At 44.6% G+C, this 14,186-nt stretch overlaps 1 protein-coding gene across 1 annotated transcript in view; it reads right to left on the reverse strand.

Moving 5' to 3' along the window:
• Positions 1-5,061: 5,061 nt before the first annotated feature.
• The window catches only part of GALNTL6 (polypeptide N-acetylgalactosaminyltransferase like 6), a 1,139,747-nt gene continuing 1,130,622 nt past the window's right edge, over positions 5,062-14,186 (reverse strand). The window contains exon 12 of the mRNA XM_032633792.1: positions 5,062-5,640. Within this exon, the coding sequence (XP_032489683.1) occupies positions 5,473-5,640 (168 nt within the window). The 3' untranslated portion in view covers positions 5,062-5,472. The remainder of the gene's footprint in view (positions 5,641-14,186) is intronic.

Raw genomic sequence — 14,186 nt, forward strand, 5'->3', positions numbered from 1 at the left:
TCTCATTAAGAGGGACTAATCCTGAATGCAGTTTGGTGTTCTCCCTTTAACAAGCTTAGGGGAAGAAGAGCAAATATAATTAAGGGTTAAAAACAGAGGCTCCCAAGGAAGGATTGTTCCCACCAGTGAAGTAGTTCAAGCCCTCTCGTATTTGGTTTGACTATGAACCAACGACCCTACAGTGAGGTGTGGACACCACGGAGACTGGAAGAAACTGAGGCCTCAGCATCCAGGCCTGGGTCCTCATCCCAGCTCTGCTGTGAACTTGTTGTGTGACCTCGATCTTGTTGTGTGACCTGCACTTTCTTCATAAGGATGGTAATAATCCTCTACCACAGAGGTGGTTACAAGGGCAGAAGGAGATAAATGTAAAATCACTTTAAAAACAAAAGCAATATTGCAAATAGAATCTATCTGTCTGTCTATCTATCTACCTATCATCTATCGATCTCTATCTCATACCATAATATTGAGAATTAATAATATGGCTACTGGTGGGCATCTACTGTTTTCAGCTTGGAAAAGTAGAAAATGACCTAGTTAATTTCAAATCAATTTTTTAAATCATGAAAAAAACCATTTAAACTAGAATCGTCTTGATTCAACAAAACAATGTAGATGGGTGTAAGAACTCTTAATTAAAAAGCTTCCATGAAGCAACTTGTAAAGAACCATGTGAATGCTTTAGACGATCACCAAATAGAACTGGTTTTCGTCTGGTCCTGTGTGAAGGGATGGGGTGAGACTAGTTGATTTCTTGTAGACTCTGGGCCTTCATAAGTACGGGAACTATGAAGTAAACAGGCAGGTGGATTATAGATAGAGTGAGCATAAAATTTGCTGTCCAAACTAGGACGCTTTTAAGAGTGAAAGGGGGCGCTGTTGATAATTACACAGGCAGAAACCAGGACTGTCCCTGGTAAACCAGGACCTATGTCACTTAGTTTCAAACTAATAAGCTTACCCTTCCCAAGGTGACTGATGTCAGGATAGAAGATTCTGCAATGTCCAGCCTTTCTGTACTGAGGTTAACCTGGGCACACGTGGGGTGTGGCAGACTCTAGGGACCCTGGGGGCTGTCTTGTGGTGAGCTGAAGGGGGCCACTTCAGGCCGGAGGGACAGAAGAAATGTCCCCAGGTTTCTCTGAAGCATCACACACGTGCCTGAGCTATCGTCTGCTGAGAATCCGCGGTACCGGACACACCAGCCTGACGTGTCAAGCGCGGAGATGAGTGACTGTGATAAAAGCTCCGAGCCAATGTCAAGTCTATCAAATAGAGTCGCAAACAGCTCCCAGGCCTCCAACAAAGGTTCCAGACATAAATCAAAGAGCAATCTTCCAAGGTCGGCGGCATGGGAGGACTGGCCACTTGTCACTCTTCAGTGTTCCTGCCACGGTGGCACACGTGGAGAGTAATTACAGCTGGTGGTGTCGTGTGAGAGTTAGGATGGCCAGGGCAGCACCTGGTGATGGAGTGAACGCAGGGGGTGATGGGCACCCGTGTCTAGAGATACAGACTACCTCTTGCCATTTGCATTTACTCCCAGAATCTCAGGGTATCACTGAGAAATATTTTCCCTTTGAGGTGTTGTCTCCCAGGATTTATATAAAATGCCCTCTTTCTTTATCTCCAGCAGCTGCTTATGAAAGTGTACTTCCACCTTATATCCCTGCCAGGGGAAGAGGCCTCAGGAGATATTCCTAAAGGGGTCCCAGGGATAAATCAATGTTCACAAGAACCTCATATTATTAGGAAGACTCTAACTTCTGCATAAGGTGACCCAGCAGCATTTGGAGGCTGGGGCACTGTCCACTCCTGGGAAAGAGTCTGTAGCACTTCAGATGGGAAGTCAAAAGCAGAAGGAATGTCCCAGCCTTCCCATCAATACTGTTCTGGTCCTCAGATGTGTGATGTCACCCAGAGGTGGGCATGGCCTTTTCTCACTGGACAGTCGGCTTCGTCATCCGAGTGTCCTTGGCTCTTTTGATGTGTCTGACGTAAAGTTTATATGCCAGTCTTTCCAATAAAAGATTCCTTTTTGCTCCTTCATTGTGGAGATAATGAAGTTATTGGAGTTATGAAGGAATTGAAATCAAAGTTTTTCATGTGAGGGCAAGAAGCACAAAAGAGATATTTATATGCCCTTTATTTTCTGGCTGCTTTTTAAAAAAAAAAAAATTATTTATTTGGTTGTGCCAGGTCTTAGTTGCAGCTCATGGGTTCCTTAGCTGTGGCATGCGAACTCTTAGTTGCGGCATGCATGTGGGATCTAGTTCCCCGACCAGGGATTGAACCCGGGCCCCTTGCATTGGGAGCACGGAGTCTTAATCACTGTGCCACCAGGGAAGTCCCCTGGCTGCTTTTTAAAAAAACATATAATTGCCCCTAAAGGACACCGTGTCAAGTGTTTTGCTAGAATATGAACAGAATGGGCCTAACGCTCTCTTTCATTGACTGTAAATCCATTTTCGTTACGTGTTACGCATCTGTTGTATAATGCTCTATGTTACCAATTCGCAAAATAATCCTGGAACTTGTATTATACACTGAGGCCTCTGTTATAATGAATACATTTCAAAACAGTCATGTGATCATGTTAATATTTTAAACTAAATAGCGGTAGACCTAGAAGCCAGTCATTGTTATTGCCATGGTATTAATCCAACCTTGGAGCACATATAAATCCCACAATTAGTTCACAACTGTTTTCCAGCACAGCCTTTTCTCAGTAAATGCATAAAAAGGATTTGAAAAATTAACTGTATTCTAACTTCTAGCAAAACCATTTCTTATTCTGGAGAAGTAGCAATTTCCAGGGCCAGATGAACTTTCTGCTAGTTTTCTTCTCATTCTGATAAAAGGGGGGGTCAGAACTCTGATGCTCCATTTCTAAATCGTGTTCTTTCCAGGAAAGAGAATCTCTCTGACGACTGTTCAGTCCTTTTGCCGAATAAATGCAAAAACATATGCAATTTTCTATTTTTCAGAACGGCCATAGCGGTATTTCAAGTAAGCGGAGTCCCGCCGTTTGGTGGTACTGGGAAACCTCCTTGGACATATTTATGGCAGTGCCAGGCCCTCTTGCCTGGGAGTAGATTCTGAGGCTTTGTTTGATTCTGTTTGGATGTTCCCACTTTGCACACATCTAACAATTACTTGGCAGTTGGAGGTTTTCATTTTGGCTTTCAGGTCTCAGGCTTCTCTTGAAAATTTTTCATTTTAATTTTTTAAATTACATCCTTCTAGCCAAAGTAAGAGACAGGGCCCTCTGAGATCAGATCCTGGTTGTCACACCAAAAGGATGCGTTTTCCCAGGATGAGAGCACCCTCGCATACTGCAAATCTGGGCTTTCCGGGGTGCAAAACCTGGGGCTGGCTCTTCGGTGGAACTGTGAACAGCAGTCAACTGTTTAGTGACATAATGTGGGTTTTTATAGGCTCATCTCATTCTACAACCAGATTGCTGTCTGAACACTTGAGATAAATCTTCACCCACTCTCTGGAATTGTTCAGCACACAGGTTAATTTCTCACTATTGATTTTCTCCACTACGCATCGTGGAAGCCTCAAGACCGCTTGACCTACACACACACAAAAATCTCTGCGACTGTCAGTTTAAATAGAATAGCTCTTCAAAAGTATGCTTGAAAAATCCGTAAAGATAACGAAATAACCCTTCCCCACCTATTAGCAGGGCAGTTTAACTGGACATTTTGATTAGATTTGAAGGAGAGAACAAAATCATGAACATTTACGCGAAGAGGTTTCATATGTTAAAGCTTCTGAACGTGAATGCTTCTCCTGTGGGCAGCCCCAGGCAGGCATATTATTCTCATCTAGGGACTGAACATTTCTAGTTAAATCAGAGTAGAAACCAGAACCTTCTTGGATAATGGAAGAGGCAACACAGGAAGAAAAGCACTGGGCACCAGGCGTTGGAAGACCCATCCGCCCTGCCAGGAATTAGGACCACTCTCCTCTGGGCTTTCGCTATTCATCTGTAAAAACAAAGGGATTGGATTCTAAGTGTCTTCCCAGTTCTAAAATTCAATGTTTTTATATCCAAGACAATATATATATATTTTATTAATATGAAAAGTGAGTTGAAAGAAAACAACAAAAGCAAAATAAAAACTTTGTTCTACCTGAAAAAGACTTGAGAAATATATATATAAAACAAGCATCATTCTTTCCTCTATATATCCATTCCTGTATATTCCTGTATACTCATCCCTGTATATTCCTCCCCCACCCCCATTGTTATTGAAAAGTAAAAAAAAAAAAAAAAGTTCTTTTAAGGATTAAATGTTCCATTTAGTTTTTTAATCATCCCTGAAATCTTGTCCCATTAATAGAAAATGGGGTCAGAAGCACTTTATTAATGGAAATTCCTTCAATGTGCTTCCAAGGAAAACTAAAGCATCCTTAATACCTACGACATAAAACAAATAAACATAAAACCCCAGCCGAGAGCAAAACCCAACCAGTTCTATGTCCCCGGCACTGACCAAGCATAACTGAAGTGTACTAAGCCATTTTCACGTCACTTGGAGTGTAGATTTATTTGCATTTAAGAATCTCCTAAACAAATTACATCAACCTCACTCCATGTCCTTCCTTAATAAAACTGTGACTGGACAAGCATCAGACTTTTAAAATTCTAAAAATAATAGAAAAGTAAAAATAGATTTCCTAGGGAAATTCCTCTCCTTAAACCTTACACGGTTTTGCTGCTTCTGTGAAACCTTTCTCTTTGGAGTAACTTGGTAGCATGGTTTCTCGTGTTTGCTTTTCAGCTGGATTCATACAAGGGCACTGAATTAGAACGTCGGCTAATTTATGGAGCGTGAACTTTTAGGACCAGTTAAGTTACCTCCGCTGTGAAAGGAGAATGGCAGACGTCAATGAAGGCATGGAGACACTCCAAGTCCATTTCATGATGTAATTGAAGTCTTAGATAGCACACCCTCATTGCAAAATAAAACAAGAACACAGAATGGTCTGAGCACTCTAGAATCACCTGCAGCACGTTTAACCATTCGAGTCGCAGAACGGCCCGTTCTAAGCCTGCGACAGGTCGTCGGAGCAGTCATGCCCTTCACCTGCACCCCACCCCCCCGCTTAAGAGGATCCATTCATAGCTACTCACTACTGCAGGATTTGACCTGAGAAATGCTAGGATTCATTAACTCAGCGGTTGTTTGCAAAAGTCCCTAAATCATCTTTGCCCTTGGCCAGCAAGGGGACTGCTCAAGTTCTCAGAAGCAGCTGGTGAGGTTCTTAGCCAAGTTCCTCAGGTGCAGGAAGTTCTTCGGGACAACCTACTTTGACGTGGCATCTACATATCTTTAAACCAGACTTCCTGGATCAAGGAAATGTTATTCCTGACTCCTTTGACCCAGAGACTGGCTAAAATTTAGTTTTTATAACCTGTAGGTAATCACTGTTTCTTCCTTCCTTTTTTTCTTTCTAGGAGCTGGCATGGTAGTTAAATTTTTCTAAAACAGTCATATTAATATGTTCAAAAATCCACTGCTGAGTCTCGGAGAGAGGGTCACATCTGGCCATGAAAATCTTCTTCTCTGCTGGGTTGCAATCCATGCAGCTGTTACTCACAGGATGGAATAATGTTCTGTCCTGCAGGGATCGGAAAGAAAAGAAAAGACTGATATCATGCATGGGGAATGCTTGGAACCCAAAATATAAAAAGAAAGTAAAATAACCCTGCTGATACTTCAGTATCTACCCAGAGTGTGAAAAAAAATAGACCACCTCCCAAATCAAACAACAGGAGGTGGGGTTGCCACACGGAATGTGGTTTCCTAGGAACATGGGCGCAACGTGGGCCCTCCAAGCAGATTCAGCCAGAAACAAAGAATTCATTCATTCATGGACTTTAAAAAAATATAATCCATTCATTGCCTGCTCTGTGGTAAGCATTTTGTTACACGCTCGGGTTTTGAAGATGAAAAGTACATGAGGTTGCTTGTCAAGTAGCTACTAATCTAGCTGTCTGGGGAGAGGGATGCATACAGAGATGGTAATTTAGTCCGCAGTAGACACCACCGCAGCCTTGCACACACCCCAGAGGACCAGAAGAGTCATCATCTTCCCTACCCTTGTACTGGGAAAGGCAAATACCAGAGGACCAGGAACCAGGATGAACTCGGGACTGGGGGTACACAGTGCACAGGCAGAATCTCCAAGCACAGGCTCAAATCTGAGCTTCTGCCTCTTCCCGACCCCTTTATTGGCATCGCTGCTCTTCCTGGGATGCAATTCTTCCTGCCTTTTGTAAAGTGGAGGGAGGCAGTGTTAGCTCAGTGTGTGATAAAGAGAAGGGCTCTGTGAATGAAGGTGCTAGCAGGGCACAGAGTTTAAGTGGTGAGTAAGCCCATTATGTGAATAGCCTCTATTAATACACACTGCTTTGTATTGTGCAAGCCGGGAGAAGGAAGCCAGTGCTACGAGAAAGGGATCTTTCCTTAAGTAGCAATAAATGCATTTGTCTCTTATAGTGTCTATGCATTTAAAAAAAAAAAAAAGGGCCAATAACATGTAAAAACATCCCCAGATCACTGCTGAAATTTTAGGAACAAGTTGTGTTTTATTATTTAGCTTGGGAAACATTTAGAGGGTCTGCTTATTTTCTTTAACTGAGGAGCGTTAGACTCAGCTTTTAGGCATCCCATGTCAGCATCTCTGGGTTACACTGGCTGCTAACCAATATTTAACGTGCTTTCGGACCCGGATGTTTGCATAGTTGGGTGCCTGTGAAGGAAGGAAGAATAAGGAAGGAGGAAGGAGGCCCCAAGGCTCGTTTGCATGTTTCCACTTTCAGTGTAAACACAGAGCTACATCTAATACATAGGCTCCCTCCTCTCCTCTGCTCTCTTCCAAGTCTCCCAAGTTTATTGTGGATTTCACTTTCCGTACACACGAGAGGGCTGCTGACTTCTCCTGCCCATTTTCCTCATCCCCTGCTTCACTGGCTGCCGTTGGACCCCAGGGCAGCTGGCAGGAGCTCTCCTTTCACGGTCGAGGCAGCAGATTCTGGAGAAGGAGGCTGTGCGCTGAGCTCACCCGCCCCTTCCCTCCTGGGGCTGATGTTAATGCTGAGGTCACAGATCCCATCCCACAGACGCCCCTGCGCCTCCCTAGGCAGCAGCTCCTTGGCCCTCCCACTCCCCTCCTCCCCAGCATCCCTCCCACTCCGTCTCCTGCCCCACTTTCTACCAATTTAGCTACACAGGCCTAATATATTTCCATCAGCTTTTCAAAGAGCATCCTTAAGCTGTTACATTCGTGATAATTCTATGTGACCTGCTAAATTCTAAAATTCACTCTGTTCCACATCCATGTACTTCTTTTTCTTCTTAACTATCTAGATTTCTTCCTATTGTCACTTTTGTCAGTAGCTCAAGCCGGGACCCCCCATAGACTCGCAGTTTCTCTCCCCAAACACATATTTCCGTAAAAACTAAAAAATGAGGAAAAAAAAGAGTAGAGCATGTTTTAATTCTCTTCCCTTCTCAATGTGTGTGCCTCAGCATGGATGCAAAAGCCAAACCAGATTTTCTGAACATTTAATTTTTCCAAATGTAATTTTCCAAGCCATAAGGTGATCATGCTTTTCCAAATCTCCAGCTGGAATACATGCTCCGGCAGATCCAGGTATGCTCGTGGGGACAGTCGGGTGGGATGAACAGGTTCAGCACGACTCTGAACCATCCGGAGTATGTTTCTGTAACTATACTTCATGTTCTCATAAACGTTGAAAAGTAGAATTCTCCACATCTATCTGCGTCTGAGAAACTTCATCATTAAAACGGGGGGGTGGATAACATCCATCTCTGAAGCCTCTCCCAGCCGTAAAATTGAATGAACATTTTTTTCCAAAGTTCACTGGTGACGAATGACAGGGCATCAAATAGACACTATCAACCATATTTTGGGGACTAATAGATGATGGCTCTCTGGTTGTGGACCGAGCTTCCGTGTCTTTGGCGTGTCCAGCAGGTCCTAAAGGGGAACCTTCTGGAAGCACCTTTAGTGTCCCCAAAACATGCGTTTTCCACTCTGACCTTGGGAGTTACGTACATTGCCATCATTATATTTCCCCTCAGCTCAGCTTCTGGATCGCTAAACGTCGTTACTGATGCTTCTCCTGGCTGGCGCATCGTCGTTGGTAAATGTGGCCTCTTGTCCTACACCAGCCCTTTTTAAAAAATTTTTCTTGGAGTCTAGTTGATTTACAATGTTGTGTTAGTTTCAGGTGTACAGCAAAGTGATTCAGTTATACATGTATCCACTCTTTTTTAGATTCTTTTCCCATATGGGCCATTATAGAGTGTTGAGTAGAGTTCTCTGTGCAATGCAAGTAGGTTCTTATTAGTTATCTATTTTATATATAGTAGTGTGTATACAGTGGAATATTACTCAGCCATAAAAAGGACAAAATAGGACTTCCCTGGTGGCGCAGTGGTTGAGAGTCCGCCTGCTGATGCAGGGGACGCGGGTTCATGCCCCGGTCTGGGAGGATCCCACATGCCGCGGAGCAGCTGGGCGCGTGAGCCATGGCCACTGAGCCTGCGCGTCTGGAGCCTGTGCTCAGCAACGGGAGAGGCCACAATAGTGAGAGGCCCGCATACCGCAAAGAAAAAAAAGGACAAAATAATGCCATTTGCAGCAACATGGATGGACCTAGAGATTGTCATACTAAGTAAGTCAGACAGAGAAAGACATCACATGATATCGCTTATATGTGGAATCTAAAAAAAGGGTACAAATGAACTTATTTACAAAACAGAAATAGAGTTACAGATGTAGAAAACAAACTTATGGTTACCCAGGGGTAAGCGAGGGGAGGGATGAATTGGGAGACTGGGATGGACATCTACACACTGTGACAGCCCTTTTCTCCTTTAGTCTCCTCCGTCATGACAAGATATGCTGGCACAGAACCAAATAGAGTCTTCTCCTCTGGGATAGAGTTCTGAGCCCTCTGGCAAGTCTGCTGTTCCCTAACAACTCTCCTGAAAGGGCACTTTTACCTGGACTCTTCTCTGTTCAGTCCAGAGGGAGGGCAGAGCCTGTGCCTTGGGTGTTCACAAAGTAATGCCGCAAACTGTATCTCCTGCATCCTCTCGCCTTCCCTGACCACTTCCTCCCTTGTTTTTTTCTGTTTTGTTTTTGCCTAAGAAAGTTAGACATCCTTGAGCAGGAAATGAAAACCTTCAGATTCAGCATTATGGCACTGCCCTTCATAACCAAACAGGTCAGGCTAAGTTCCAATCGGTCCCCGGGGTGAAGGCTGGGTGGGACTTTTCAAGTAGGTCCTGGAGAGGGACACCTCTTCAAAGCAAGCTGGTGTGACACTCCAAGGTATTCACAGGCCAGCACTAAATTTTATTAGATTCTGTACTTCTGTAGGGTCCAAATTTTAAACGAACAGGTATGTTGTAGAAAACATTACCCACTGTGTTCAGGGTAGTAAAAGAATCAGACGTTAAAGATGCAGAGGGCTTCCCTGGTGGCACAGTGGTTGAGAGTCCGCCTGCCGATGCAGGGGATGTGGGTTCGTGCCCCGGTCCGGGAGGATCCCACATGCCGCGGAGCGGCTGGGCCTGTGAGCCATGGCCGCTGAGCCTGTGCGTCCGGAGCCTGTGCTCCGCAACGGGAGAGGCCACAATAGTGAGAGGCCCCGGTACCACAAAAAAAGAAAAAAAAAAAAAAGATGCAGAGACAATAAAATAGGTGGGTGAGTTCATAACGTACAAGAAGATGACCGTGAGAATAAACACCCACACGGCGGCAGGGTGCAGGGGGCCAGGGCTTTATTCCACAGGAAATTTGGTCACATTCCTGTCACACCACTCATCTGTTACATGACCCTGGTTGATTACTTAATTCTCTGAACCTCAGCTTCCTCACTTGTGAAATATAGATAATAATATCTGCTTCGTGAGTTTGCTGTGGATAAAATGAGTTAATATATGTAAAATCGCTGGCACAATGTCCTACGTGCAGTAACTAACGAAGTAATAGCTATTCCACGCCTGCTCTCCTCTTAATTTATTTTCAGTCAGGGAGCACCCCCAATTCTAAAAATCAGAACGTACTAACCATCTGGTCTGAGACCAGCTATTCAAGACCAAATTGCATTTTCTGAAATACTGGCGAAATAGAATTTGCAAAAATTGGCACCTGCCTCGACCAGTTATCTGAACGGATACATCAGTACCTCCTGGTTTAAGCAAAAGGTTTATGGAAACAAAGTAATTAGTTCAGGAATGAGCTCTTCCGTATAGTTATGGTCCGAGTTTGTATGTGTTGCCTGAAATACAACATGATCCAGGGCATCTGAGTTCAACAAATATTGATTAAGCGCTTTTTTATTTTCCGGTGTGTGTTAGGAAGTAGGTATAGAAAGATAACCTAAGATGCCTCCCCTGGCCCAAGAAGTGGGGGAGACCAATAGGTAAACAAGACATGTTTGAAGCAGAAGGTGTCAATGAGATTGTAGCTGCAGGGGAATAGGATGAATAAAGAAGAATGTGTGAACAGAGAGATATGAACTAACAGGTATATTTATGCATTCAATTTATTCAGCAAGAGTCTACAGGGTGCTTACTATCTGTCAGGCACTGTTTTAGGTGGTTGGGATGTATCAAAAACCTTAATAATATAAAAATTCCTGCCCTCCTGGAGCTTACATTCTAGAGGTGGGGTTGGGGGTAGAGCAGTAGGGCACAGACCATAAACCATGAGTGTAATTGTTTCTGTGGCCTGTTCAAAGGTGACACGGAGCAAATCAAAGCAGTTCGGAGAAACTGGAGTGCCAAGGGAAGGGCTGGTGTGCAAACTTAAATAGGGAGGCAAGGGTAAACCTCACTGGGAAGGTGACATTTGAGTAGGTGATGTTTGAAGAAGGTAAGGGAATTGGCCATGCGAGTATCTGGAGGAAGAGGTGCCAGACGGGGCAACGGCCAGTGCAGAGGCCCTAAGCAGGGATGCAGTGTGTGGATAACAGAAACATGAGGAGGCCAGGGTGAGGGAGAGTGGTAGGAGATGCATCAGAGGTGATGGAGGGCTCCGTCCATCATGTGCTAGGGACCCGCAGGTCACTTGGCGTGGCCCAAGCCCAAGAAGCAAGGGGGAAGATTCCAGAGGGTGAAAGACGAACTCCACATCATGAAGACACTGGGGTGCGACGCTAAGGCTTGACTTTTCAGGCAAGCGTGCGGGATGGTTGTTGGAGGATTTAGAACAGTGGAGTTAAGGATCTTGGGTGCCTCATGCTAGTGGCAGAGAGGAGAATGGGGTGGGAGTGGGGGACTCGGGATACAGCCAGAGGCACAGCTGGAGGCTACTGCAGGGGTCCAGATTTGACAGCAATAGGGAAGAGGTGGGGGTGACATGAGACATGGTTGGAAAGCTTTTTCAGGAGGTGAATGCACAGGGCGTTCTGACTGATGGGACGTGGGGATTAAGGTGGAGGAAGTGGAGAACTAGAAAAGCGGTGTTGAGGTGAGAAATGCAGAGAGGAGTAGGATTGGGGGCGGGAAGGATGATCTCTGTTTCAGGTATAACGAGTCGTAGGTGTTTAGGGGACAGCCAGGTTTAGATGCCCCGGAAGCAATTGGGTATAGGCTGGACCTCAAGATAGCTTCTCTGTAAAGTGGGGAGAGGTGAGTTACTCCCTCCTGCTGACTGTTCATTTCTGTGTAACTCACATTGACAGCAAATGCATTTGTGAGAGACATCGCCTTCATGTCCTTTTGTTTCTAGTATGGATACGAGAGAAGGAAGGCTTGGAATTATGGGACTAGGTTTTAATCCTAGTTTTATCTCTGACAAGAATCTCTGATGGCCCCTTCGTTTGCTAGTGATTTCGGTTTTCCATCTGCAAGACTAATGGAGTGGGAAGACGAGGGAGGGATGAGATAAGGGACAAAAATAGCCGCCTTCCCACCTCCTAGGGTCATGGAGAAGAACCAGGTGGATATGTGAGTGGCCTTTGAGTTCTGGAAGAAAGACACATCAGGTGGTGTTTTTCCTGCCTATTTTTGCCGTTGGCATCTGGGAGAATGCAAGTAACACCTTGACAGGCATAAAAGGGACAAAGCAGTGTGATTGCCTATCCTTTTCCATTTTTTCTTTGGACAGGTACAGTTCCTCACAGGAGGAGAAAATTGGTCTTCCTGCATCAGTGGATAATTTGGCCGATCAGAAATAATGCTTCTGATGCCCCGACGGACAGAGCCCTCGGTGTGTGCGCTGAGACAGTGCTGGCAGCCCCGCAGCCCTGCCTGCTGCTCCATTGCTGGTTTTCTGGGCTACAGGCAAGCAATGGGCGTGAGTATACCCTCAATTCTCAGAGTGGCCAGGATCATTACAGAATCGGTTGTGATTTGTTAAATCTCTGCTCTTCACACCATTCAAAGACTTCCCAGCCTCTTCGCTAAATTCTTAGCATGGTCCCGAGGTCTTGTATAGGCAGCCCTGCCCCTGGCCTTAGAATTCATCATTTCCCCTCACGCGCAGACGCTTCAACTGGCTTCTCCGTTCTTCCAAGAAAACCAAGCTCTTCCCTACCCGAGGGCATTTGCACAAGCCGACCCCTATATCTGGGATTTTTTTTTAACTTAATTTTTATTTTGTATTGGGGTATAGTTGATTACAATGTTGTGTTAGTTTCAGGTGTACAGCAAAGTGATTCAGTTATACGTATATGGGTTTGGCCAAAAAGTTCATTTGGGGGACTTCCCTGGTGGTCCCGTGGGTAAGACCTCGAGCTCCCAATGCAGGGGGCCCGGGTTCGATCCCTGGTTGGGGAACTAGATCCTGCATGCCTCAACTAAGGAGTCCGCATGCCGCAACTAAAGGTCCCACGTGCTGCAATGAAGACCCGGCGCAGGCAAAATAAATAAGTAAATAAATAAAAATTAACCAAACTCCTGCCAACATTACATAAAAGAAAATTCATTTGGTTAATGAATACGTTGTTCAATAAAGTTCCTGGGGGAAATGAAAAATGTGTCTTTTATTTTTACTTAAAACTGAACGAACTTTTTGGCCAACCCAATACATAGATCCATTCTTGTTCAGATTCTTTTCTTCACTTGCCTAAATCCTACTCATCTTTTAGGTCTCCATTTAAAAGGTACTGTGTCAGAGCAGCCTTGCATACCTCTCTGACCTGGGTAGAGCGCAGTGTCCCGTTCCCATATTATCCTGTACACTTAATGTATTCAATTTAAAAATCTGTCTGCTTCCCCACTAGACTGAAAACTCCAAGAGTAGAGAAGACCCATCTGTTCCATATCTTGTTTCCATCTGTCCATAGCTGTTCATCTCCCCTCAGTGAACCTGCCATCAGTCACATCAACATAATAATAGCTGCTATTTATCGAGTATGTATTTATGTGCCTCGTTGTGTTAAATGTTCTACCCAGATTTTCTCATTTTATCTACTTCATCCACAACAGCAACCTGAAGAGAGAGGGAATGTGGACAAACAGGAAGCCAGGTTCGCCTGTTTATTTAACAAATGCTAATTCAGCACCTACTATGTGCCAAGCAGTGTTTTAGGTACTGAGGATACTGCATGAAAGAAAGCAGAGAAAAATCCCTGCTCTTGTGGAATTTACATTCTAATATTTAGCGACAGTTAAATAGCTAGAATAGTATAGGAAGACGACTAGACAGCCTATCGTTTCCTCTATGTAAACTTACTAGGAGAGCTAAAGTCAAATCAGGAGAAGTTTTTTGGGCACCTAATAGCTGACACTCATTGAACTCTTATTAAGTGCCGTGTCCTAGGTGCATTTAGCTTTTATTTCATCATCACGATAATCTTTTAAGATAGATACTGTTATTATCGCCATTTGATAAATGAGGAAACAGAAGCACAGAGTAAGGAAATTTCCCAAGATCCCAGAGCTAGGACCACCGCGGAGCCAGAACTCAAATCCCAGGTCCCTCAGGGTCTAGCCCCTGTGCTCTCAGCCTCAGCCTGTCTCACCCCCGTCAACTTCTTCTTCTTCTTTTTGAAATTTTTTGGCCATGCTGCACAGCATGTGAGATCTCAGTTCCCTGACCAGGGATCGAACCCTCACCCCTTGCATTGGAAGCGTGGAGTCTTAACCACTGGACCGCCAGGGAAGGCCCTCACCCCCTTC

Source organism: Phocoena sinus, chromosome 6 (assembly GCF_008692025.1).
Source record: "Phocoena sinus isolate mPhoSin1 chromosome 6, mPhoSin1.pri, whole genome shotgun sequence".
In the NCBI taxonomy this organism is placed as follows: Eukaryota; Metazoa; Chordata; class Mammalia; order Artiodactyla; family Phocoenidae; genus Phocoena; species Phocoena sinus.